The 25,442-nt window shown below is 40.1% G+C and overlaps 1 protein-coding gene across 6 annotated transcripts; it reads right to left on the bottom strand.

Moving 5' to 3' along the window:
• Positions 1-5,166: 5,166 nt before the first annotated feature.
• Positions 5,167-24,950, bottom strand: Gtsf1 (gametocyte specific factor 1). Of its 6 annotated transcripts, XM_021183899.2 has the most exons (10): positions 24,677-24,756; positions 24,360-24,495; positions 22,853-22,897; positions 20,202-20,302; positions 16,076-16,202; positions 15,351-15,434; positions 14,855-14,918; positions 12,439-12,533; positions 7,543-7,576; positions 5,167-5,276 (listed from the first exon to the last, which is right to left on the bottom strand). In XM_021183899.2, the coding sequence occupies exons 3-9, from the start codon at positions 22,866-22,868 to the stop codon at positions 7,560-7,562; spliced, it is 504 nt and encodes a 167-aa protein (XP_021039558.1). In that variant the 5' UTR covers positions 22,869-22,897; positions 24,360-24,495; positions 24,677-24,756; the 3' UTR covers positions 5,167-5,276; positions 7,543-7,559. The 6 variants fall into 6 exon arrangements, with proteins under 6 accessions (XP_021039558.1, XP_021039555.1, XP_085687707.1 ...); XM_021183896.2 differs by lacking the exons at positions 24,360-24,495; positions 24,677-24,756 and adding an exon at positions 24,891-24,950; XM_085831581.1 differs by lacking the exons at positions 24,360-24,495; positions 24,677-24,756 and adding an exon at positions 24,856-24,875.
• Between the last annotated feature and the right edge of the window lie 492 nt (positions 24,951-25,442).

The following is a 25,442-nucleotide window of genomic DNA, read 5'->3' as shown; positions in this document are numbered from 1 at the left end:
CTTCATCAAATACTCTTATGCTTAACATGTCAAGTGTGGTTTCTGTTTTCTTCTAAACTCTGACTGATTTAGGCATTTAGAAGTGAATTCTAGGGGCTGGAGAGATGGCTAAGAAGAGGTGGTTAAGATCACTGGCTGCTCTTCCAGAGGTCCTGAGTTCAATCCCTAGCAACTGTAACCAACTGTAATGGGATCTGATGCCTTCTTATGGTGTGTATGAAGACAGCTACAGTGTTCTTGTATGCATAAAGAAATTAATCTAAAAAAAAAAAGAAGTGAGTTCCATAAACTCAACGTTACTAAAGAAAGTATGAGCCAGATGTGGATCTTTAGTCCTCGCACTTGGGGCAGATGGAGCTCTGTGAGTTACAGACCAGCCAAGAGCTACATTAAAAAAAAAAAAAAAATGAACAGAGAAGAGTGCAAAGAATGAGGAGACGGGCTGGTGAGATGGCTCAGTGGGTAAGAGCACCCGACTGCTCTTCCGAAGGTCCAGAGTTCAAATCCCAGCAACCACATGGTGGCTCACAATCATCCGCAACGAGATCTGGCGCCCTCTTCTGGAGTGTCTGAAGACAGCTACAGTGTACTTACATATAATAAATAAATCTTAAAAAAAAAAAAAAAAAAAAGAATGAGGAGACAGCATTTGAGTTGGAATTTGAAGATATCACACCAGGCAGAAAGCAGGCAAAAACAAGACCTGTGGATGGTATGGTCATTAATTTTTATTATTTTATGTATATGAGTAATGACATCTGTACACATGTCTGGCTCCCTAGGACATGGTTAGCCTCCATGTAGGTGCTGGGACTCAAACTCAGGTCCTTTGTAACAACAAGTACTCTTAACCACTGAGCCAACTTCCCCAGCTCCCAACAATGTGGTCATTAAAGAGCACTTTAGGGACAATAAGTTCTCCATGGTTAGATTATGACCAAGGTGGGGCAACTGTAAAATACAGTGGGGGTTAAGAGTACTGGCTTTTGGAGCTGTAGACATGATTATAATTTTGTTTTTTCCACAGTAACCAAGCAACAACTCTCAATCATGTAAATTCTGTGACCCTCATTTTTCTTATCTACCAGTGGGGGATCTAAGAGTACCCACTTTATTCAGATTATATGGGATTAAATGTGATGTACTAGATCTACTAAGTATATTGGAATTTTGTGCAGTTTGCTACATACTAAATGCTCAAAAAGCCTTTGCTGGTGGGCAAAGTAAAAATAAAAAATTATTTTTTTCAAGATAGGGTTTTTCTGTGTAGGCTTGGCTGTCCTGGTACTCCCTCTGTAGACCAGGCTGGCCTTGAACTCTAGAGATCTGTCTGTCTCTGCCTCTCAAGTGCCAGATTTAAAGTCATGTGCCACCACCACTAGACTGGAATTAAATTTTTTTCTTCTACCATATGGGTCCTAGAGATCTCTGATTACTTGCCTTTTTTAAAGAAAAGATTTATGTTTACTATATATATGATATGACATAATGCCTGCATGTATGTGTATATACCATATACATGCTTGGTGTTTGGCCTGAAAGAAGCGAGGATGTGTTAGTTCACACAATCCCAGCATTCAGACTGAGGCAGGAAGACTGCCCTTAAATTCCAAGACTACATAGTGAGACTATCTACAACAAGACAAAACACAAGGTTATAATAGTAACCTGACAAATCAGGAATGAGCCTGAGATTAGAAATCATGTCTCAGCAGGGCGTGGTGGCGCACACCTTTAATCCCAGCACTCAGGAGGCAGAGCAGGGGGATTTTCAAGTTTAAAATATTTCTAACTTTTATAATTTTAAACAGCTATGAATTTTAAAGACATTTTATTTAAAAATGTCTCATGTGTATGGGTGTTTTGCCTGCATGTTTGTCTGTGTACCATTTGTATTCAGTGCCTAAGGCAGGTAGAAGAGGGCCTCTGATCTCCTGAGATGGGACTTATAGGTGCCAATTGCCATGTACGTGCTAGAACTCGAACCCAGGTCCTTTGTAAGAACAGCTGGTGCTCTTAGCCTCCAAGCCATCTCTTTAGCCCCACTTGAATTCTAAATCATAACACTTGTTTTTAATAAAAAAAAAAGAGACAAACATTTAACTATTTACCTCCTTTCCATTCTCTACATTATCCTCTGACAAGGATGTTCTGAGGCAAAAAGGTCCCAGAGATACATTGCAGCTCTGAGGTCTTGATGAGCAGTAAAGCTAAGAGCCACTTCTTTAGAGTAGGTTTTGGGACCTCCAAATATTTCCAGCAAACAAAACCAGATGTATGAGTTCTAGGCCCAATAAAAACTGTGAGTAGTCTGTTACAGCTTGTGAACAAGACAGGAAGGTAGTTTTAATTAGTAGTTTGCTAAAGAAAATATCAGAAGCTACACCTATGAAGCCTCACGAACATGACTTTCAAGACATGAGCTGAACAAGGAGGATATCAATGAATACACCAAACTGTACAGGGAAAAAGTCCAGGAGGTCTGAACCTTACATGAAGGACTACAACCAACGAAAGCTACTTGAGTAGGACAGGTTTTGCACTTTGTTCTTATGCAGGAATTTTTGCTCTGCTCCAGTCAGAGCATTTGCTTTTTTTTCTTTCAAAGATTGACTTTTTCTCAAGGGTTCTAAAAGTGCCATTCTGGTTTGCAAATGTTCTCTCCAGGAATGAACAAGTATGAATGATAAGCTCTCCTGATAGCTGTCCCTGAGCTGAAGAGGAAAAATATTTAAATTTCACTTGAAGTAATTCCCTACAACAGTATCTTCTCACTGGAGAGGCAGACAAGTAGCTGCAGTAGGTACTATATTGACGTTCTTAGATTATTTAGTTGTCTCCTTCATAAGAGACAGAAGCTGAAGGGAGATCACTTTTACATTTTGTGTTTTGTTTTAGAGGCAGGGTCTTGGGAGTCTTAAGACTGGCCTCAGGTTCAGTGATAGCCAGCGATGACCTTGAACTTGTGATCTTCCTCCTGCCTCTGCCTCTCAAGTATGTCACCAGCTACTTCTACCATTGCTTTGTTTTGTTGGTTTTTCCCAGACAGACTCTGTGTAGCCCTGGCTGTCCTGGAACTCAGCTCTAGACTAGGCCAGCTTCAAACTCAGAGATCCACCTGCCTGTGCCTCCTGAGTGCTGGGACTGAAGGCATGTGCCACTGCTGTCCAGCTATTTCTCCCATTCTTAAGGTAAATTGTGATTATAGCAATGCTTAACTGTATAAGGGATACTGAGGATCAAATCCCAGGCTTTGAGCATGCTGGACAAGCATTCTGCCACTGAGTCCACCCCCAGACCTATGTACTGTATTTCTTTGCTTATTAGTTATTGAGGGAGATTGGTTGGCTTGGGTTTTTGTTTGTTTCTTTAGGGCTTTGTGTATAAGTCCTTCTTGGCTACATGGTAAGTATTTCTGGCTGTCTGGGAACTTGCTATGTAGACCAGAATAGTCTGGAACTCACAGAGATCTGCTTCTCTGCCAACATCCCCCAGTAGCCCCTACCCCCAATCCCAGGGTTAAAGGTATTTGCTACCACGCCAGCTGAGACTCTGTGTCTAAATAGTCACTTAAAGTATACTTTTTATAGTTCATCTGTTGTGGTTCTGTTTTGCTCAGACTTGGATTGGAGGCTGTTCTTGGACAGTTCCTTTCTCCAGATCTTCATAACAGAAGTGTACATTGAAAAGGAAAGAAAGTCTTGATGGAGATTAGAGGTTCCCTTAGGATGCCCTTTTATTGATGGGAGGTTTTTGTGACAAAAGAGTTGCTTTAGCTTTCCAATGCTTCTGAAAAATATGCATTGCTGATGTGTAACTTTAATGGAAATAGTATATGCAATGTGAAATGTTTTTAAAAGCAGAGAGAATGATAAGCAGGTCTGGAGAGTGGGTTCTCTCTCAGGATCCAGGATGATGGGATTAAGACAAACACAGATGGTTATTATCACTATCTGTTTGATAAATTCCAGTGGGGAGTTTCTTAGGGTTTTGATGTTTTCTTAAGGCCAGAGCTTGAGTATACTGTGTCCCCAGCCCTTTTCAGTATTTATTATGTTTCATGGTTATGTACTACAGTTGTGTATTTTAAATGTTAAATATTTGCTGCAGGCAAATGTCACCTAGGTGAAAAATTCCTGAAATTTAATCTTTGCTAAGACTATAACAGTTTCTTAATAGTAAGTTATGATCAGAACTTCATATTTTTGGCTGCTAACTGCATCCAGCTTCCTTAATTTTTGATTCTGTGCACTCAATTTCTCTCTCAAACTGTTTCTGTTTGAGCTCATTTCCATATCTGTCTGCTTGAATTCCATTATCAGTTACTCCTTAATTCCCATGACCCCCTTGTACCTCTGTCTGCTTCACTAATCCCCAAGTCAAGAGAAGCCCTGGCTCTTCTAATCTATTCCTAGTAGTATTGGCATAGAAAATACCAATATCCCCTAACACCACAGCTGAGACATAATTTCTTTCTTTTTTTTTTTTTTTTTTGGTTTTTTGAGACAGAGTTTCTCTGTATAGCCCTGGCTGTCCTGGAACTCACTTTGTAGACCAGGCTGTCCTCGAACTTGAAAATCCCCCTGCTCTGCCTCCTGAGTGCTGGGATTAAAGGTGTGCGCCACCACGCCCTGCTGAGACATGATTTCTAATCTCAGGCTCAGATGGGGAGTTTTGTGGTACATAAGCTATCTCAGAGACAATGGATGAACAGATGTATTGTTCAGGAAAAGCCCAGGTTTTTATTTTTTGTTTGTTTTTGTTTTTCTGATACATGGTTTCTCTGTGTAGTGCTGGCTTTCTTGGAACTGCTTTGTAGACCAGCTGACCTTAACTCAAGAGGTTATCCTGCCTCTGCCTCCTGAGTGTTGGGATTAAAGGTATAAAAAGCCCAGTTTTTTAAATTCTTAAAAGATTTTGGTCCACAAACACCAGAAACATAAACACATAGTTACTTTTTTTAACCCAAGTTTTCTATGTTAGCTGGACTCTGTGCAACAGCTTCATATCACTGTTTCATTAACTAGAATGGGAAGTGATTTTTTTTTTCTTAATTTGAGGTTAGTAGGTATTTAACCAAATTACCAAGCTGTCTTTTTCAGCAATATATAAATATTTGGCATTAAATAATTGAGGAGTAAAGTCTCAGCAGTTAAAAAAAAAAGTACTTGCCAGTTTGAAAGTCACAGACAGTTTACTGTTCTATAATTAGATAAAGAGAAAAAAGAAGAACCCTTGGTAGCAGGAATAAGCAAGAGTCTTCCACAGTCTGGCATCTGCAAGGAAATGAGAAAAAAGTTTTTACTTCCTTTCAGTGACAGAAGTACCAACTACATCTGACACAGTTGACACAACCCCTCAAACTCTCTTATGAGAGCTGTCCCAGAAATTTACTGTTGTTAATGGCAGGACACCGAGTACCTGCTGACCTTCTTTTCTTTAGTACCTCTGTGTACATGTAAATTTGCTAATTGAATTAAAAACATTCTTCACAGTCATTAATGTACATTTTTGTGTCAATAGCTTCTCAAGTGAGAACTGAATCTGTAGGCAACTGACTACTTTGAACAATTCTTCAATAAATAAATTCTAATTAACTTAATTTTGGTATTTTTCTTCTCAAATACTTTATTACTCAATTAAAAATATTGATATATGTATCTGTGTGTATGAAGACTTTTAAAAATTATATTCATTCAGGGCTGCAGAAATGGCTCAGTAGTTAAGAGCATTTGTTGCTTTCGCAGAGGACCCAGGTTTGACTCCCAACACTCAAAAGGTGGTTCACAACCACCTATAATTCCATTTCTGGGGAATCTGATGCCCTCTTCTGACCTCCATGGGCAACAAGCATGCATGTGTAATAGTGAAGTTAAAAAGCCAAATGCCATCCAGATGTGGTACCACACGCCTTAAATCCTAGCACTTAAGAGATAAAGAAAGATGGATCTCCATGAGTTGGAAGCCAGCCTGGTTTAGTTCCAGGACAGCTAGGGTTTCATAATCAAGAGACCTTGTCTCAAAAAAGTGGGTTGGGGTGAGTGGGAGAAAGCACTTTGTTTTTATCTTATGAGAAGCTTCTCCTAAGCTTTCATTATAGACTTGTCTTTTTTATTTACTAAACAGCTATATACTGTATTGATCATCAGACATTTTGTACAACATATTAAGAGAACAATTCAAAGTTCCTTATATTTATCCAGGTCTGTTCAATGTATTCTTTCTGATACACCTTAGTGTATCTTTCTTCTGTGGCCAAAGTTCATTTTCTTGTTTCCAAATGTATTTAACAATTTAAAGTCAAAACCTACCAAGCTGAGTATGGGTGGCACACACCTTTAATTCCAGTGCTTATGCGGGCAGAGGCAGGCAGATCTCTGAGTTTGAGGCTAGACTAGTCTACAGAGCAAATTTCAGAACAGCCAGAGCTATATAGAGAAATCATGTCTCAGAAAAAAAAGAGAAAAAGGTCAAAACCTATGAAAAGTGGCTAACTGCTAGAAGAAACTGATAAATTTCTAGCAATGATTATTAAAGAGTATTTCTTTTTATTATTTTTTAATGCTTTATTTTAAACTTTTATTTTTGAGACAGGGTTTCACTATCTAGTTCTAGCTGTCCTGGAACTCACTCTGTAGACCAGGCTGGCCTTTGACTCAGATATTCTCCTACTTCTGACTCTCTTGAATGCTGGGATTAAAGACTGAGACACCATGCCTGGCTGGGTGTTTCCACTTAGCTTTTCCAGTTCTAATCAGGAAAAACATTAGTCTGGTTTAAAATGGACTCCACCACAGATTTATCTGCTTCACTTTGAGATGGGTCCTGGCTAACTACTCATTTATCTGATAAATATTCACTGAAGGGCTAGTATCTGCAAGACAGCTGAAATAGAATCCTATCCCAGCCTTCCTAAAGTCTCTATCCCATGAGCAGTAGGGCTGGGCAATCTTAGGCAAGGCAGCCAATCTTACGCAAGGCAGCCAAGCTTAGCCCTACGTTACACAGGGAAGAGCCTCCAGGTTTCATCTGGGAAAAGGAGATTTTTGTGAGGTTTTTCACACACACACACACACACACACACACCCCAAAACAACTAAATAATATCAATATTGCAAGACTCTTAAGAGAACACAAAAATTTAAATGCCCAATTAGAAGAATATGGATTAAAAAAAATGATAGTTAAACAGTACTGCATTGAGAAAGCATTGCAGAGCAGTGAATCACAGCTGTTTGATTAATCTTACTCCATTACAAAAGGCAGGATAGCTCTAGACTGCAACTTCAATGTCAAAGCAAGCAAACAAAACAGTACAATATCAGGGAAAAGAACTTAGCATGGTAACAGAATTCTAATTTAAGTAGTAAATGCCTATTCATTAGTATGTAAAGTTATTATAGAGGCTATATTCATAAAAAGCACATGCACATCCAAAGCTTTAATTTGGTATCATAATCTGAGAGAAAATTGGACTCAAAATGCTTTATGTCCAGTTAAATCTTGCTACCACCTGAAGAGATAGTGGAACGAAATACTTACTTGAAAAAGATGTTCAATTACTGTGCATTTCCATCTACAAGGAAAAACATTTCAAAATAAATAAATCATGTCGACTGAAATTCATTCTACCCTCAGTGCTTACTAAATACAAAAACACAAATTACTTCCCCCCCGCCCCCCAGGCCAAGGTTTCTCTGTGTAGCCCTGGCTGTCCTGGAACTCACTCCGTAGAACAGGTTGGCTTCTAACTCAAGAGATCCACCTGCCTCTGACTCCCACATGCTAGAAGTTTATGCCACCACTGCCTGGCATAAATACAAATTACTCTTTTTTAGAATATATAGGGTAGTAATCTTAAAGCAGAATTCAAAACTAGCAATGGGATTCCACTGAGAATCATGGAAAAAGAAAATAGTCTTTTACCTATTTTTTTTCTTTTTCTTTTTCTGAGACACAGTCTTAAAGGCTAAAATCTTGATTCTCCAGTTTACCTCTCAAGTGCTGGGAGTTACAGGTATATGCTACTATGGCTGACTGTATCAAGCCTTTTGGTATACTATTTAATGATCTCACTTTTGGGAAATGCAAATATTTAAGTAAATGTGTTCTAGTATTTAAATTTTTTGCCTGTGTATGCATATGCACCTCTGTGAGTTTATGTGCACCACGTGTATGCAGGTGCCCATGGAAGTCAGGGCATTAGGTCTCCTGGAAGTGGAATTACACGCAATTGTGAGCTGCTTGATATAGGTGCTAGGAACCAAAACACATCCTCTGCCAGAGCAGCAGGTGCTCTAAATTGCTGAGCCATCTCTCTAGCTTCTTTAAGGGAATTCGTTCTACTCATTCAAAACTTAAATAGTAACAAAGTCTGAAATCAAGGGACTCAAGTAAATTTGGATTTGGGAATAATACCAGACAGTCTGGATGAAATAAAGATCATACAATCTTAGGTATTTTGTTCTTTTCAAAAGTCTTTTAAACAATTGTTATGTGTGTGTATGTGTGTGTGTGTGTATGAATATATATGGTATGATGTAGGAAGAGCTTTTCCCCTCCTTCTACTATGTGTTCAAGGATCAAAAGCAGGTTGTCCGATTTGCATGGTAAGTGCTTATAGCTGATTGAACCATCTCCTGGCCCCTACCCGGGTATTCTAAATGTAGCATTTTCTTTTTTTCTTCCTTCCTTCCTTTTTTTTTTTTTTTTTTTTTTTTTTTTTGGTTTTTCGAGACAGGGTTTCTCTGTGTAGTCCTGGCTGTCCTGGCACTCACTTTGTAGACCAGGCTGGCCTCGAACTCAGAAATCCGCCTGCCTCTGCCTCCCGAGTGCTGGGATTAAAGGCATGCGCCACCACGCCCGGCTTTTTTTTTTTTTTTTTTTTGGTTTTTCGAGACAAGGTTTCTCTGTATAGCCCTGGCTGTCCTGAAACTCACTCTGTAGACCAGGCTGGCTTCAAACTCAGAAATCCACCTGCCTCTGCCTCCCAAGTGTGGGATTAAAGGCGTGCGCCAACAACGCCCTTTCTTTCTTTCTTTCTTTCTTTCTTTTAAATGTATGTGAGTACATTCTCCTCTCTTCAGACACATCAGAATAGCACTGGGTCCCATTACAGATGGTTGAGAGCCACCAACACTTGCTGGGAATTGAACTCAGGACCTCTAAAAGAGTAGTTAGTGTTCTTAACCATTGAGGCTTGTCTTCAGCCCGCCCCTTCCCTTTTTTAAAATTACAAAAAAGTGTGTCTGTGTACTGGCTAGTTTTATGTCAACTTGACACAGCTGGAGTTTATCACAGAAAAAGGAGCTTCAGTTGAGGAAATGCCTCCACGAGATCCAACTGTAAGGCATTTTCTCAATTAGTGATCAAGGGGGAAAGGCCCCTTGTGGGTGGGACCATCTCTGGGCTGGTAATCTTGGTTCTATAAGAGAGCAGGCTGAGCAAGCCAGGAAAGAACATCCCTCCATGGCCTCTGCATCAGCTCCTGCTCCCTGACCTGCTTGAGTTCCAGTCCTGACTTCTTTCAGTAATGAACAGCAATGTGGAAATGTAAGCTGAATAAACCCTTTCCTCCCCAACTTGCTTCTTGGTCATGATGTTTTGTCCAGGAATAGAAACCCTGACTAAGACAAATTGGTACCAGCATAGGGGGGCATTCCTGTGACAACCTGACCATGTTTTGGGGAGGGCTGTGGAAGGACTTTGGAACTTTGTGCTAGAAGATCCATTCGGTGTTAAGGTTAAGTGCTCTGTCAGACGTTGTGTAGGAGGTTGGAAGATAATGTTGAAAACAGTGCAGAAGTTGGAGGCCTGGCTTGTGAAATTTCAGAGGGAAAATTAAAGACTCTCTTCAGGGCCATTGTTATTTTGGATTGTGAAGATTCTGTGGTTCTGGTTAGTTGGGGTTGAAGAATCAGCTGTGATTAACAAGATATCAGATACTAAAGCAAAACCTTGGTATTACTGGGACTATTGATGCTGGTTAGCTGGAGCTAAGAAATCAGTGGTGATTAAGAAGAGACCAGCATCACTGAGGTGTCATCTTCTGGGATGTGTTTTCTGAGAGCATAGAGGCTGTGTTCCAGAGATAGTCAAAGTTGTACCTTGTGCTGTGGCTGGACTTGGTAATGTGTAAGAGTCACCCAGGTGGTACTGGTTTTGAAGGCATGAAGGGGTCACGCAGAACAGCTGAGGCTCGGCACTGTGAGAGGCCATGGAAGGCCATTAGTGAAGGTGCAGCCTCAGTTGCAATTGATGGCCCAGGACTGAAGGGTGCATGCAAAGGATTTGAGGCTTGGCACCATGAAGAGAGCCTATGAGAGGCTGTTGGTGAAGCCAAGTTACAGTGGAAGACAGCAGCATTTCAGAGATGCCAGTACCATGAGAAGACCACCAAGAACAGCAGCAGTGGAGTACAGGCAGCTGGAGCCTAGAAGACAAGCCGTGTGCTACAAAGGACAGGGCTGGAGAAGTGACCCAAGCCCTTGGAGGAGCCCAGAAGATCGTGAGTTAGATCCCAGACATTGGACAGTTGGAGTTTAATTTTTGCTTTTGATTGAACTGTGCCCTGATATTTTTCCCTCTTGAAGGAAGAAAATATTTTAGTGGATCCCACAGTTAAGAGACTTTTAATTGTAAAGAGACTTTGGATTTTAAAAAACATTGGACATTTTATTTTATTTTTAAAGATTTATGATTTATTATGTGTAAGTACTCTGCAGCTCTCTTCAGACATCCCAGAAGAGGGCATCAGATCTCATCACGGATGGTTGTGAGCCATCATGTGGTTGCTGGGATTTGAACTCATAACCTTTGGAAGAGCAGTTGGCGCTCTTAGCCACTGAGCCATCTCTCCAGTCCTTTTTTTTTTTTTTTTTTTTTTTAATATTGGACATTTTAAAGGGATTGACTTTTAATATGTAAAGACTGTGGGAGTTTTAAAGTTGTTTAGATCTTGGGGATGAATAAGAAATTAAGGGTTGAGGCTTACTAGTGATGTGTCAACTTGACACAGCTGGAGTTATCACAGAAAAAGGAGCTTCAGTTGAGGAAATGCCTCCACGAGATCCAACTGTAAGGCATTTTCTCAATTAGTGATCAAGGGGGAAAGGCCCCTTGTGGGTGGGACCATCTCTGGGCTGGTAATCTTGGTTCTATAAGAGAGCAGGCTGAGCAAGCCAGGAAAGAACATCCCTCCATGGCCTCTGCATCAGCTCCTGCTCCCTGACCTGCTTGAGTTCCAGTCCTGACTTCTTTCAGTAATGAACAGCAATGTGGAAATGTAAGCTGAATAAACCCTTTCCTCCCCAACTTGCTTCTTGGTCATGATGTTTTGTCCAGGAATAGAAACCCTGACTAAGACAGTCTGTATATACACATGGTACCACATGTGTGTCTGGTGTCTGTGGAGGCCAGAAGAAGTTGTCTGGCCCCTGGAACTGGAGTTATAGGTAACTGTGAGCTGGTATACAGGTGCTGGGAACCAAACTTGGGTTCTCTGCAAGAGCAGCAACTACTCTTAACTGAGCCATTTCTCCAGCCCCCAAATGTGGATTTTTTAAAAAATCAAGGCAGATTGGTGGGAATTTCATGCCTTTTTACCCAGCATAGGCTCAGATGTTTAGGGAAGACACCTGAATTCCATTCTCTATGCTGCTTCTTAGCACTTTCCTTTCCCTATCCATTGTCTTTTAGGTTACTGAAATACTATTTTTTGTTAAATGAATGCCTTGACAATAAGATGACTTTTTCTTAGCCAAAATTAATAGCTACTCTAACGGTCTGTATATCTACTCAGTACACTGACATCAGTGGATGACATTAGTGTACTCAGTACATTAGTACACTGACATTCCCACTTCAGGAATTCACACCCTTTTGGGTTTTGTGCTCTTGCATGTTCTCTTTTAAAAATATTCATATTTTTCATTATTTATAAGCATGTGTGTTGCTGTGGAGGTATATACATATGAGAACCGGTGCCAGAGAAGTTGGATTATTTGTAATATGGAGTTTACAGGAAGTTGAGTCACTTGTCATAGATGCTGGAAACCATCTATGGCTAGATTCTCTAGAAGAGCAGTAGTTGCAAGATTTTTTTTTTTTTTTTCTCAAGACAGGGTTTCTCTGTGTATCCCTGGCTGTCCTGGAACTCACTTTGTAGACCAGGCAGGCCTCGAACTCAGAAATCCGCCTGTCTCTACCTCCCAAGTGCTGGGATTAAAGGCATGCACCACCATGCCTGGCTGCAAGATATTCTTAATTTCTTGTTTATAATCAGGCCTAGGAGTACCATGAGGTAAGTGAGGTGCTTTCAACACAAAATTTAAGAGTCGCACTACTTTCAGCATTAGGCTGAACATACCAAAATAATCAAACCAACTGTTTTTGTTACAATGAAAAGTGCAAGAACACTTTGACCTCTACTTTACTTACTATTTTTCCATGGCAAAACATAGGGCAGAGACTTGGGAACTCGCATGCCTGAAGCAAGGTTACTCTTATGTTCCATAACTATGTTATTTGCAGGACTGAAAGAAAAAGGAATAATTTGATGTCATCATATCCGTATTCTTCAGGCACACAAACAAGACAATCAAAATGTGTTTTTAAATGGAGGGAACATCTACCACTCATCTGAAATGTGAACATAGTTCTCTCAAAACATTCTTGCAATTAGAATGATTACCATTTCTCTGGAATGTTCCATATGTGTATTAAGATGGTGTGGTGGCACATGCCTTTAATCCCAACATTCAGGAGGCAGAGGGAGGAGGACCTTTAAATTCAAGGCCAGTCTGGTCTAACAGAGCCAGTTACAGGATAGCTAGAGCTACATGGAGAATCCCTGTCTCAAAAAGCAAAGCAAAACAAAAATAACAAAAGATAGTTTTACATTTACATTTTTTTTTTTAAATTTGCCTGCATGCATCTGTGGGAGGGTGTTGGATTTCCTGGAACTGGAGTTACAGACAGCTGTGAGCTGCCATGTAGGTGCTGGGATTTGAATCTGGATCCTCTAGAAGAGCACCCAGTGCTTTTAACTGCGAAGACATTTCCTTAGCTCCTTACATTTAAATTTTATAGAAATTGAGATAAACATCAATGCCATCTACTAGTCAGTAGTATGACAAAATGCTACCCCAGCAAAAAGACAGGGTTTGTCTATTTTAGGCTGGAACTCACTACATAGACCAGGCTTCTGTCAAACTCAAAATGATTTGCTAGTCTTTGCCCTCCTGAGTGTGAGTGCTGAGATTAAAGGTATGTGACACCATGCTTGGCTGCATCCAATCTCTTCATCAATTACTATTTTTATTTGTATGGGTTTTGTCTACATGTATCTATACACCATTTGTGTGCTTAGTGCCTACAGAACGCAGTGGAGATTAGATCCCTATACTGACATTTTAAAGAATTTCTGGAATTTTGGTTTATTTAAAAAACACAAAAATATTGTAAGGATATACTTTCATTTTAATCCCAGGTATAAGGTGTGGGGCTGCTTCAGACTGTCCACAGCTGACTATGATTTGCTTCATGCTCTAGCAAAAGTGTGGTTTTTTTTTTTTTTAGCTGAAGATAAATTTCTGCATTTATGTGACATTTGGAATTCTGGCAACTTTTCAGAGGGTATAAATGTTAGAGCCTGGACAGGTGGGATTGGTGACTGCTGGTCATTTAGAGGGGTTGGTTTCAGTTTGTTAGAAGTTATGCTCAAAAAAGAAACAAAAGGAGAGAAATTAGATTCAGAGTCTCTCTCCCTCTCTCCCCTCTTTCTTATCTACAATGGGGTAAAACTGGGGGATAAAGGGTGGGAAAATGAACCCACAAAGAAGCAAATACCAGCTATACACTCCCCTGGAGCTGGAGTCACAAACAGGTTGGAGCCAGTATGTGGGTCTGAGAATTGAACCGGAGTCCTCCAGAAAATTAAGCAGAGTCATCTCTCCAGCCCCTAAAATAAATCTCTCAAGAACTGAATCAAGTTTAAGTTGCCACCAATAAAACTAATCTAAGTTTTTCTATGTTTTCTGGTTCAAAATAGTATGCATTTAAAATTAGCTGACTTCAGTAACTAAGAAAAAAAGTTAAGCATTTTATGAGTGCTGGAGAGATAGCTCAGCAGTTAAAGAGCATGCATGCTCTTTCAAATGCCTGAGTTTGATTCCCAGCCCCTATATGTTCACAACCACCTGTAGTTCTGCCTCCGGACTCTGACACCTCTGGCCTCTGTGGCATCTCCACTCACGTACTCATTATCTCTACACACATAATTAAAGAATACAAAATCAAGCATTTAGGGAAAAATAAAGCATAGCGTTTTATTCCTTTATTCTCTAACCCTGAAATAGTCTCATTTGTATTTGAAATTTGGTCTTCTAAGGTTTGAATGTGGGTATAATGAGAAATCTTAGTTTTAAATTGGATAGAGAATATTAGTAGTAAAAAGATATATCTTCTTTCTTTCTCATTAAGATGCTCTGGATTTCTAATCTCAACATTTAGGATTTTAAAAAGATTCACATGTGTATGAGTGTCCACAGAGCCTAGAAGAGGGTATGGATCCAACTGGAGTTATAAGCAGTTGCTTTAAAGAGCAACAAATGCCCTTAACTCCTGAAGTCACCCCTTCAGTCCACCCCCCACCCCCAGGAGGTTTCTCTGTGTAGCTCTGGCTGGCCTGGAACTTGCTCTGTAGAGCTCAGGCTGATCTCGAACTTAAAGAGATTCCATTGCCTCTACCCCGGGTACTGAGTTAAAGGCACACACCACCACACCCAACTCTCAATTTTTTGTCACACACCTGGATTTGGGGAGGTAGTGATGAGAGTAAGACCTTTTAATTTACCTGTTGTTGCCACAGAAACTGGCTGTGCCCCAGACAAATGGGGTGCTAGTCTGTTCCCACAAATCTGCCAAAGGAAGCAAAACAGTCTGTGATACTGTTAGATAAAACACTGATCTATGTTAAATTTGTCAAATGAAAAATAATACAGCTAAGTTTTGAGGGGTGTGAGTAAAAATTTATTGAGTACCTGCTCAAGTGATACAGAACCAGTGATACAGAACAATGAAGGCTATAAATGCAAGAACCATAAATAATAAATAGTAAATGTGCCCTGCTACCATCAAGCACAGATGGTAAAGAAGTACTTCTTCCAAGGGGGGTAGGCTATTCTATGTGTCTGCACAGTGATACAAATGTGGTAATTTGGGGGCCCAATAAAAATAAGGTGTTCCAAACAACATGTATGTTCATTAAAAAAGAAAATTTTCCTTCTGTCTCAATCAAATGATTTGAGATTTAAATATGTGAAGGAAAAAAAAACATAGAGGTATCTCACCTTTATCCCAGTCTTCATCACAAGGAGGGCACTGCCATGTGCTCTCAGCCAGAGTCTCTTGTCCAAGGTTCCTGGTTTGGTTGACTGCAAGACAATAGAGATTTGATATATAAAGGGCAGGGGGTGTGGTATCTGCTAGGTTATTCTGCTTAAGGGATTTAAGGCCTTTAAAGGCAGCAAGGTAGCCTATTGAATCTTTGTTTATAAATATGGATAGGGTGAGAACTGACTGGAACAAGAATCAGAAACAAAGACTGTTACCATATTTATGGCAGTATTTATTTATTGAGACAGGGTCTTGTGTTCCTAGCTGGCCTCAGACTCAAGGTGACCTTGAACTCCAGAACCTCCTGCTGCTGCTACCTCTTGAGTACAGGATTGTAAGTCACCACTACCATGCCCATTTTGTGGTACAGGAGCTGGAACCCAGGGCTTTATCCATGGGAGGCAAGTGCTCGACCCACTGAGCTCCATCTTCAGCCTCAAGGACTTTATTTTTAGACGATTTATTATAATAGTAAAATGAATCAGGCTGTTCAGAAGAGAAAGCAGTCTGACCTATATAGAAGCTAACAACCCACTGCTACAATGATATAATCATCTCAAAGGCAGAAAAATATTCTTTTGAAATGGTGAAAGCCAGAAAGCAAGACAATGATGTAGCATAACTCCAAACTGAGCAGTTAACCCTGGAATCCTAGGGCATTTCAACCAGTCTGGCTTACCCACATCCTGCTCAATACAGCTCTTGTCATCACAGCTCGAGATGTGATGACTGATCTCAGCCCGGGGAACCTGGTGCCGAGCATTGAAGGGACAAGTAGCCAATTTGTTTGCAACATCAGGATGATTCTGTGGAATCAAAATTAAGAGATCTATCAATTCTTTGTATTTCTTAAAATTCAAGGAAACTAGCTCAGCTTTTTTTTTCTATAAATGGCTCCCTGAAACCCCTTAACAAGTTTGTATCTCAGGTGTGGTGGCAATGGTAGGCGCACTTATCACTGAAAATTGAGAGGGAATTATCATTCATACAGACCATGCAGCTCCTATCTCAATATTGTCAAAATGCAAACCTTTTGGTTATGACTGCCGGGATAATATCTCTCTCTCTCTCTCTCTTTCTCTCTCTCTCTCTCTCTCTCACACACACACACACACACACACACACAGATTTTAGTGGCTTATAAAGAATATTAACCATCTCTTCACTCTGTTTTCCTTCACTCTGTTTTCCAGACAGCACAGCCTGCAGTGCTGGAGTTCTTTGGGTGTCTTTGAAAGCTAAAATTCAGGATCAACAGTAACAATGAGGCAGACCACACTGCAGTGGTGCCTGCTATTGCAATTTAACAATGCTGGGAAATAGCTGTTGTAAGGGAGCTGCAGAGACAAGCTAATGCTTTTTCAGGCCAACACAGAGACATTTAAAGTAATGATTTCTGAAGTGAGGAACCGAACAACAACCTTTTTTTGTTGTTGTTTTTTGGTTCGGGGTTTTTTTGTTTTGATTTTTGAGACAGGGTTTCTCTGTGTAGTTCTGTGCTATTCTGGAACTCTGCTCTGTAGATCAGACTAGCCTTGAGCTTGGAGATCCATGTGCCTCTGTCTCTGAAGTGCTGGGATCAAAGGTATGCCATTACCACTGCCTGGTAAACAATTTCAGCTATTTCATTTAGGAAAAGTCCAAATGATATACACTTTGTGGGCCAGTATCTTTTTTTAAAAAATTATTTATTTAATGTATGGACGTTCTATCTGCATGCAGACTTGCATGCTAGAAGAGGATATCAGCATCAGAGCCATTACAGATGGTTGTGAGCTACCATGTGGTTGCTGGGAATTGAACTTAGGACCTCTGGAAGAGCAACCAGTGCTCTTAACAGTGGAGTCATTTCTCTAGCCCCATTCATCCATCCATTCATTTATTTAGTTATACAATATCTTGTTTTTTTTTTTTAAAGATTTATTTATTTATTATTTGTAAGTACACTGTAGCTGTCTTCAGACACTCCAGAAGAGGGCGCCAGATCTTGTTACGGATGGTTGTGAGCCACCATGTGGTTGCTGGGATTTGAACTCTGGACCTTCGGAAGAGCAGTCGGGTGCTCTTACCCACTGAGCCATCTCACCAGCCCCCAATATCTTGTTTTAAACCCAAACTAAGTACTTATTATCACTAAAATGTCATGGCAAATGTACCAGCAATAAAGAGATTTAAGAAAGGTGGGCTTGGAGAGATGGCTCAGGAGTTAAGAGTGCTGCTACTCTCAAAGAGTAGCAGTCAGACTGGAGGCCTGACAACTGCCTGTAACTCCAGCTCCAGGTAATCTGACAGTCTTCTTGTCTCTGTGGGTATTCACACACACACACAAATTAAAAAGAGTGGCAAGGAGGCATTCAGCACTGGTCACCAAGTCTGACAACCTGAATTTGATATCCCTGATATCAAGGACCTACATAGTAGGAGAGGGCTGACTTGCTTTCACAAGCACACTGTGGTCCACAAGTGCTTGCAAATACACAAACGTTAAAATGTGTTGCCCAATAAATAAGCTGGGTATGGTCTTGCACGCCTGTAATGCCAGCACTGGTAGGCAGCAAAGATAGGAGATAGCTTGCTGGCTGTCAGCCCAGTTGCAAAAAACATAAGCCCCAGGTTCAGGGAGAGATCCAGTCTCAAAGAAATAAGGTAGAGTGTAGCTTCCTCTTGTGCACACAAGTGTATACATACCATATACACCATATTTACTGGAGCTAGGTATAGTGGTACAGACCTTCAATCCCAGCTCTTGGGAAGTGGAGGTAGGGAGATCTGCAGGTAAAGGTCCTCCTTTACTACTGAGGTGAGGCCAACCATGGCTACAAGAAGCTCTACTTAAAAAAAGAGATGGCTCCGAGGTTAAGAGCACTGCTGCTCTTGGACAGGACCTGGATTCATTCAGTCCCAGCACCCTCGTGGCAGATTATAATCATATGTAACTTCAGTTCCGTATGTTTCCTCAGTTACAGTTTCCTTCAGTTACAAAGCTTCCTCAGGCACCAGGTACACACATGACATATATGAAGGCAAAACACTTATATGCATAAAATATAAATCTTAAAACAATGTTTAAAAAATGATCTTACATTTAATTGTGTGTATTGTTTTTGTGTATCTACACACGAGTACAGGTGCCTGTGGAAGGCCAGAAGAGGGCACTGGATTTTGTATGTTTGGAGTTATAGGCAGTTGTGAGTTGATTGACATGGGTAGCTGGAACTGAATTTGTGACCTTTGGAAGAGCAGCAAGCACTCTTAACCACTGAGCCATTTCTATAGCCCTGACATCAGTATTCTAACAACTCTATACAAGTACTTTTTAATTAACAAAGGACCTGAATAGGTTACATTAGCTAAGTCTATAAAGTAGTAATCAGAGAGGAATGCTAATAAATAAATAATAATAATAAAAAGTTTTGGGACCGTAGAGATAGCTCAGTGGTTAACAGTGTTTACTGCTCTTGCAGAGGACCTGTCTAAATGGTGGCTCAGAACTGCCTATTGTTAACTCCAGTTCCAAGAGATCTAACGCCCTCTTCTGGCCTCTATGGGCACCTGTGTGCACAATGTGCACACAAACTTACACATTAAAAAAATCATAAAAAAATAAAACTGTTGCAATGAACATTCATTAGTGAAGACATGGACAGAGGGGTATACTGTGACACACTACAGCTACCATGGTTTTTATTTTTTTTGGGGGGGGGAAGTTGTAAGGGCGAGGTGCAGATGCAAGGGGATAGGAAGATGAGTAGGACATGGATACATGATGTGAAACAAAGAATAAAAAAAAGGTAAAAGAAGATGTTGAAATTTGGGGTGTTATTTTTAGAAACAGTATTTTCTTGGGCTAACAATTTTTTTCTTTTTTTATTAGATATTTTCTTTTATTACATTTCAAATGTTATCCCCTTTCCTGATTTCCCCTCTGAAAACCCCTATCCCATCCCCCTCTCCCTGCTCACCAACCCACCCACTCCTGCTTCCTGGTCCTGGCATTCCCCTAACACTGGGGCATTGACCTTAGGACCAAGGGCCTCTCCTCCTATTGATGTGAACAAGGCCTAACAATTTTAAACAAAAAATCAAAGAGATGTAATAGAGGGACTGGAGAGATGTCCCAGTGGTTAGAACTTGTTACATTTTCAGAGGACCCAGATTTGTTTCCTGCACCTACATGATGGTCAGTAATTATCCTTTAACCCTTCCAGAAGATCCAATACGTTCTTCAGACTTCCACAGGCACTAGGCACACACATGCCCATACACATAAAAATAAATCTAAAACTATTTTTAAAAGAAATAATGAACACATCAAACTTAATAAGGGAAAGTTTCTCGATACTAGGAAAAAATTAGTGATTCCTTTGTTTTTCCAAAAAACAAGCTAAATACATTTGTGCCTAATTTAAAAAAAAAAGAATAGCAATGTTAGATACAGATACCAAAAGTTTAGTATTTAATCCAAACTATATATAATTCATATTTAATGTCTTAAAATAATAGGTTCAATCTCTAGTACCACAAAACCCATGTGTGATTGTACATGCCTAGATACTCTAGAGACACTGTTTTTAAACAATGCTTTGTTGCTAGTTAGGAGGAAGAAAATAAAAGATTAAAATTTTATATACTTTAGAGAATAAAACAAAAGCTTGTAAATATTGAAATTTAACAAAGGTAGATTTGCCAAACAATCTGGCATTCAATTAAAATATTTATGTTAAATTATTTGTTGCTTATAAAGCTTGGCTCTTCAGAAGAACGCAAGAGGCATTAAAGTGCATATTATAAAAATAATACCCTACCTTTCTGCACTTGATAAGATGATAAGGAAACCTGCAGGCCCTGATCTGGTGATTTTTATCATAGGGGCACTGTAGTAACTTTTCAGGGTCCAGGGAGTCGACTGAAAGAGAGAAAAATACAGTTTAAGTATAATAGGACTCTGTAAAACTAGACCACATAAGTGTTTTCAATAAATCCATAGTTAAAGAATAAGGCAGTCTAAAATGAACTATGAGACAATAAAATTGTGTTACTGTTGGCTCCTAAGTACAGTAGTATCAGGAATGGTGTACTGAGGCTTCACTCACATATGGCTTAATACAGTTTTCATTCTTATAATAAAATGACATTCACACTGTTTCCTTTTCCTTTTTTTAAAGGTTTATATATTTTATGTGAGTACACTGTTGCTCTCTTCAGATACATCAGAAGAGGACATCGGATCCCATTACAGATGGTTATGAGCCACCATGTGGTTGCTGGGAATTGAACTCAGGACTTCTGGAAGAGCAGTCAATGCTCTTAACCTCTGAGCCATCTCTCTAGTCCCCCCATTTCCTCGAACAGCAATATGAACTAACAAGTACCCCCCCAGGGCTGTGTCTCTAGTTGCATATGTAGCAGAGGATGGCCTAGTTGGCCATCGATGGGAGGAGAGGCCCTTGGTCTTTCGAAGATCATATGCCCCAGTACAGGGGAATGCCAGGGCCAGGAAGCAGGAGTGGGTGGGTTGGGGAGCAGGGTTGGGGGAGGGTATAGGGGGCTTTGGGGATAGCATTTGAAATGTAAATGAAAAAAATATCTAATAAAAAAAAGCAAAAAAAAAAAAAGTAACAATTTGTGGTCATTTTCATTCTCTAGATATTCCAACCACAGTTTCCCAACTAGCACACTAAAGTTGGAATGGATTGCTGGTGTACCAATATAACCAGTGTGGCCCACTGCACTTTCCAACACTCTCTCAATTTAGCTAGCTGTAGTTTGAGAATAATCTCATTAGCATCCTTGTCTATTTCTAGTTAAGAAGTTGATAGCTTCAATTGAGTATTCTATGAAGTATTAATAACTAGAGTTTCCCCCCCAATTTGTTCTTTGCTTTACTCCTTCCTTATGCTGTATTGGTGGCTCTCGTTCCCCTGACAATGATCTCATTACTTTTGTCAGGTAGGTGATTTTACTTTTCATGTTTTGGAACATAGATGAGAAAAAAGTTCCTTAATCTAATGACTACCAAACTGGCCAGCTAAAATAAAAAATAATCTGTAAAGACAGAACCTCCTACAGCTAAGACAATTGTAGACACAGACTGCTGTGTCAAGAAAACCCTGAACCTATACCATGTTATTCAAAGCTGCCCTCAGGCTATGCCCCAAATCTTAACAAGCCTGGTTAAGGAAAGAAATAGTGCATTCTGAGAGCAAAAGGCACCTAATAAAACACTCTTGCCAACCCAGAAGGTAAGGATAAAAGCAAGACAAACAATTCACCATTGATAAGAAGCTTATAAACCAGGAGACTGCAATGAAAATCAGAAACCAGAGGGGAATTGAAACTGACAGTTTCGCTGGAAGAGTGGCAAACATGGAATAAATTGCTAACCACGGTCATGATGCAAATCAGCTTGAAAGGTGATCTGAAGGACAGAACGATCAGGGAGGCAAGGCCCCAGAGGACAGGCACGCTTACTGTGCCACTGAGCTCTTAGCCAGCAATCTCTTCTGATTTCTGAAGCTTCAGAACACCCAGGGAGCAGTCACAGATGAAATTCTTATTAGTTTTCCTTCATTTAATCCATTCTATCACTAGCAAATGTCAGCAGTTGACAGAACAGAGGTACCCCATGATTCACACATATTGTAACTGCCCATATAGAACATGTGTCAAAATTGATAATGAGGACTACCATAAATGCTTTATTTAGTCTGGCAATTTAGGTCAGCTCTAGTTTACTGTTCTACCCTGAAAAGAATCTATCTATCAATGATCCATCTATTTATCTACATCCATCCACCCATCCATCTTGGTCACCAATTTAACCACCAATCAATCATTCATATCTCTTTCTCTCTATCTCTTATCTTGGTATTAAAATATGGGTCTTGAGAATGCTACACAAATGCTCTACCACTGAGTTACATCCCCAGTATTGTAAAAATTTTGTACTTATTATTGTTTGTGGTCTGTGTGTAGGTCAGAGGACAACTTTATAGATTCAGTTTTCTTTCCTACTTTTACAAGAGTTCTAAAATTCAAACTAAGGTTGTCAGGCTTTTATGGTAATAAGCACTTTACCCTTAAGCCATCTCAGTGGGCTACTGGTTTATCTTTTGATGGTCTTTCTGTGACGCCCATGATGGCCTAGAAGTTGCGATCCCCATGATTCAGCTTCCTATGAGTTGGGATTACAGTTGTGTATCATTACAGTTGGTTCTCATATGTCTAATTAAGTTTAAAGTGCTTGTTTCAGACCATTTTTTTTTCAGGGTAATATGGCTGTAGACTAAAGTTACTTATTTAAAATTTGAGCATCCGTATACTTCAATATCACACAGACCTTTCTTTCTCAGCATTTCAGGGAGGAATCTGAAGTTTTCACAACATACAGTCTAGTCAGGCATCAAACTACACATAAATAATGTATTATTTTCTAAAAGCAGCAAGTAGTACATACTGTAAGTGTCTTCCATGCTGATGGCAAAGGAGTCCTGTTCAAGTGCTAGAGGGAAAAGCATGGTTCAGAGAATCAGAAATGAAACGCATCAAATAGTAGCCCTAAGATGTGGAGTCATTCCTGGACCTGAAGCTGCCCCAAGTTCAATAAAATAAACCCTTAGCATACAACCTTCTCTCCAGTTTCTTCTTAAAGGCGTTCTTTACTCCCATGACTAAGTTTAGCATCACTGCATAGTTCACATTCTTGGAATAAATAGCTAGGTCAAATATGACAACTGACAAACTACATTCAGGTGACAACATAACAATCTATTTTAAGTGGTATTACAACACCTGCCACTGTTTACATGCTATTAGGGTTTATGGTATTTAACGTAAGTAATGGGGGCCAAGTCAAGGTCATAAAAATACCAGTTTTTAAACTTCTGGATAAACTACTTAAAAGCTCTTCTTTCCAGATGGAAAGATGATTAAATGGTTAAGAGCTCTGGGTGCTCTTAGTGACATCTGGGTTTGATTCTCAGCACCCACATGGCTTACAACTGCCTATAACTCCAGTTTCAGGGGATCAGATGCCCTCTTCTGGCTTCTGTGGGCAAAATGCACACAAACACACGTAAAAATAAAAGATACATCTCATTTAATGACCTTTCTTTTTCTTATTTTTTAAGAGACAAGGTTTCTCTGTATAGTTTTGGCTGTCCTGGAACTCAATATGCAGACCAGGCTGACCTTGAACACACAGAGATCCACCTGCCTCTGCCTCCTGAGTTCTGGGATTAAAGGCATTTTCAACCATACCCGGCTTAGTAACTTAATCATGATCAGAAAACGTCACACCAATATTCTCTCTTTCTAGCCATTTTTCATTATGTTCCTCTCATTTCCTATATAATAGCAAGATAAATAATGTTTTAGTCAGTACTGATTACTTAACTGCACTGAGGGAATATATGTGGATGTTAAAAAAATTAAGAGCTCACAGAGAACATCTAAGAGAACAAATATAACAAACAAGAAAAAAATTAAAAGAGGAAATGTCTCTGAGTTTGAATTCTCTTTTACTGGAATCTCTATTGAACACTGATTTAGTTCACTTATTATGGGAAAACTAATTTTGTATTAGTTTTCCCATAGGAATCTTCTGAAAATTGGATGAACATACAGCTGTTGTCTCTAGGTAAGCTCTCCTTTGGTCTCTCACAAAAATTCCACACCCCCTTCCCCCCATTCTATGACATAGGCAGCATTAGAACCTTTGTTAGGCAATAGGGGTGATCAACTAAACTCTAGTTTCGGACTTTGCTCCAGAGCCCATTTGTTAATGGCAATCATTAGGGAAACTATCTGAGAATTAGTTAAACTATCTTAACCCGTATGGAACTTCTATTACAGTTATGTCATACTTTGTTAAAAATAAAAAAAGGTTTTAAGGAAAAACCAAGAATTACATTTTTTTTTTTTTTAAAGATGAGTAAAGATATTCAGCGATTTAGAGAGCTGACCTATTCTTTCTTAGCAAACAGACCGATTCCAAGTAGGCCAAGGACGCTGGAACTCATAACACCATCATTCAGCTGTCTCTTATCTTCCCCATCAAATTGTTAACAGGTGATTTGATTCCCTTTCCCCAATAACAGGCTGTCGGTGAATTGGACAAAGTGAGAATTTGAAGCTACTGTTTAAACTCTGAAAAAAGTTGCAGGTCTCAGTAAAACAGTAATTTCTTTCCCCTTACAAAAAAGGACTCCCCTACCTCCACCCCTCATCCCTCACCCCAGATTTAAGGAGATTCAAGCAAAAAGAACCAGGAGGAGGTTACCTAGAAAACAAGGCAGAAAAAGGTACCAGGCAGCCCGTCGAGCAGACGATGGCCGACGCAGCTGGTGTTCAGGGCTTAAGGCTGAAAAGTGAGGGAAGACACTGCTTCGAAGGTATCTGCATGAACGGCTTACAAGGGCTGACCCGAGCCAAGACCATACCGCCTTGCCTCTTTCCTACCTCAGTCCAGAAGCTCTCCCTTGCCTCTTTCCTACCTCAGTCCAGAAGCTCTCCCCACCGCCGACTTCGCCTCACAGCCAGGCCCCGGCAACGCCCACTTCCGGCCTGATGCCAGGGCGTGGCCGCACTTCCTGTGACTGTGGCTTGCGCAGGCCCAGTGCAGCTAGGCTAGCCTAAGGCGGCTTCTTGGGGGTCTTCGGCATCTTTGCTTTTAGCCACCAACCTTCCTCTACCCCCCTGGCCTAAAGGGTCGTACATGGGTAGAGAACTTCCTTTGGTGACTTTTGAGCGTCCATCTTAGAAAAATCAGGGAAAGAATGGGACTGGCTGGTGTAGCAAGCTGTTTGTCAGGAAGCCTTGTTTGTGGAAGTTGATGAGAGACTTGAAAGAAATGAGAGACTTGTTGTTGAGACAGAAATGTAATTTAGATTTTGAGAGTTCAAAAGAGGAATGATGGAGACTGGTACAACTGTTTAAAGAAAAATCAAAACGGACAGGGATTTTGTGTCCATGTAGGCTCTCAATTGAAAAGGCAGCGATAGTCTCAGAATAGTTGGGAGTATGATACAGTGTTGGTGGGACTGAAG

The sequence above is a fragment of the Mus caroli genome, unplaced genomic scaffold, assembly GCF_978045245.1.
Source record: "Mus caroli unplaced genomic scaffold, Mus_caroli_1 scaffold_16, whole genome shotgun sequence".
Taxonomy (NCBI): Eukaryota; Metazoa; Chordata; class Mammalia; order Rodentia; family Muridae; genus Mus; species Mus caroli.
The sequence above is the reverse complement of the archived record's forward strand: the minus strand, read 5'-3'. Positions and strand labels throughout refer to the sequence as shown.

What these genes read in the sequence shown, in the direction of transcription:
- Gtsf1 (XM_021183896.2), bottom strand. An exon ending in ATCTTATCAAGTGCAGAAAG is followed by an intron (nt 16,203 to 20,201) that starts GTAGGGTATTAT and finishes TTGATTCCACAG; the next exon opens with AATCATCCTGATGTTGCAAA. An exon ending in TGATGAAGACTGGGATAAAG is followed by an intron (nt 14,919 to 15,350) that starts GTGAGATACCTC and finishes TTCCTTTGGCAG; the next exon opens with ATTTGTGGGAACAGACTAGC.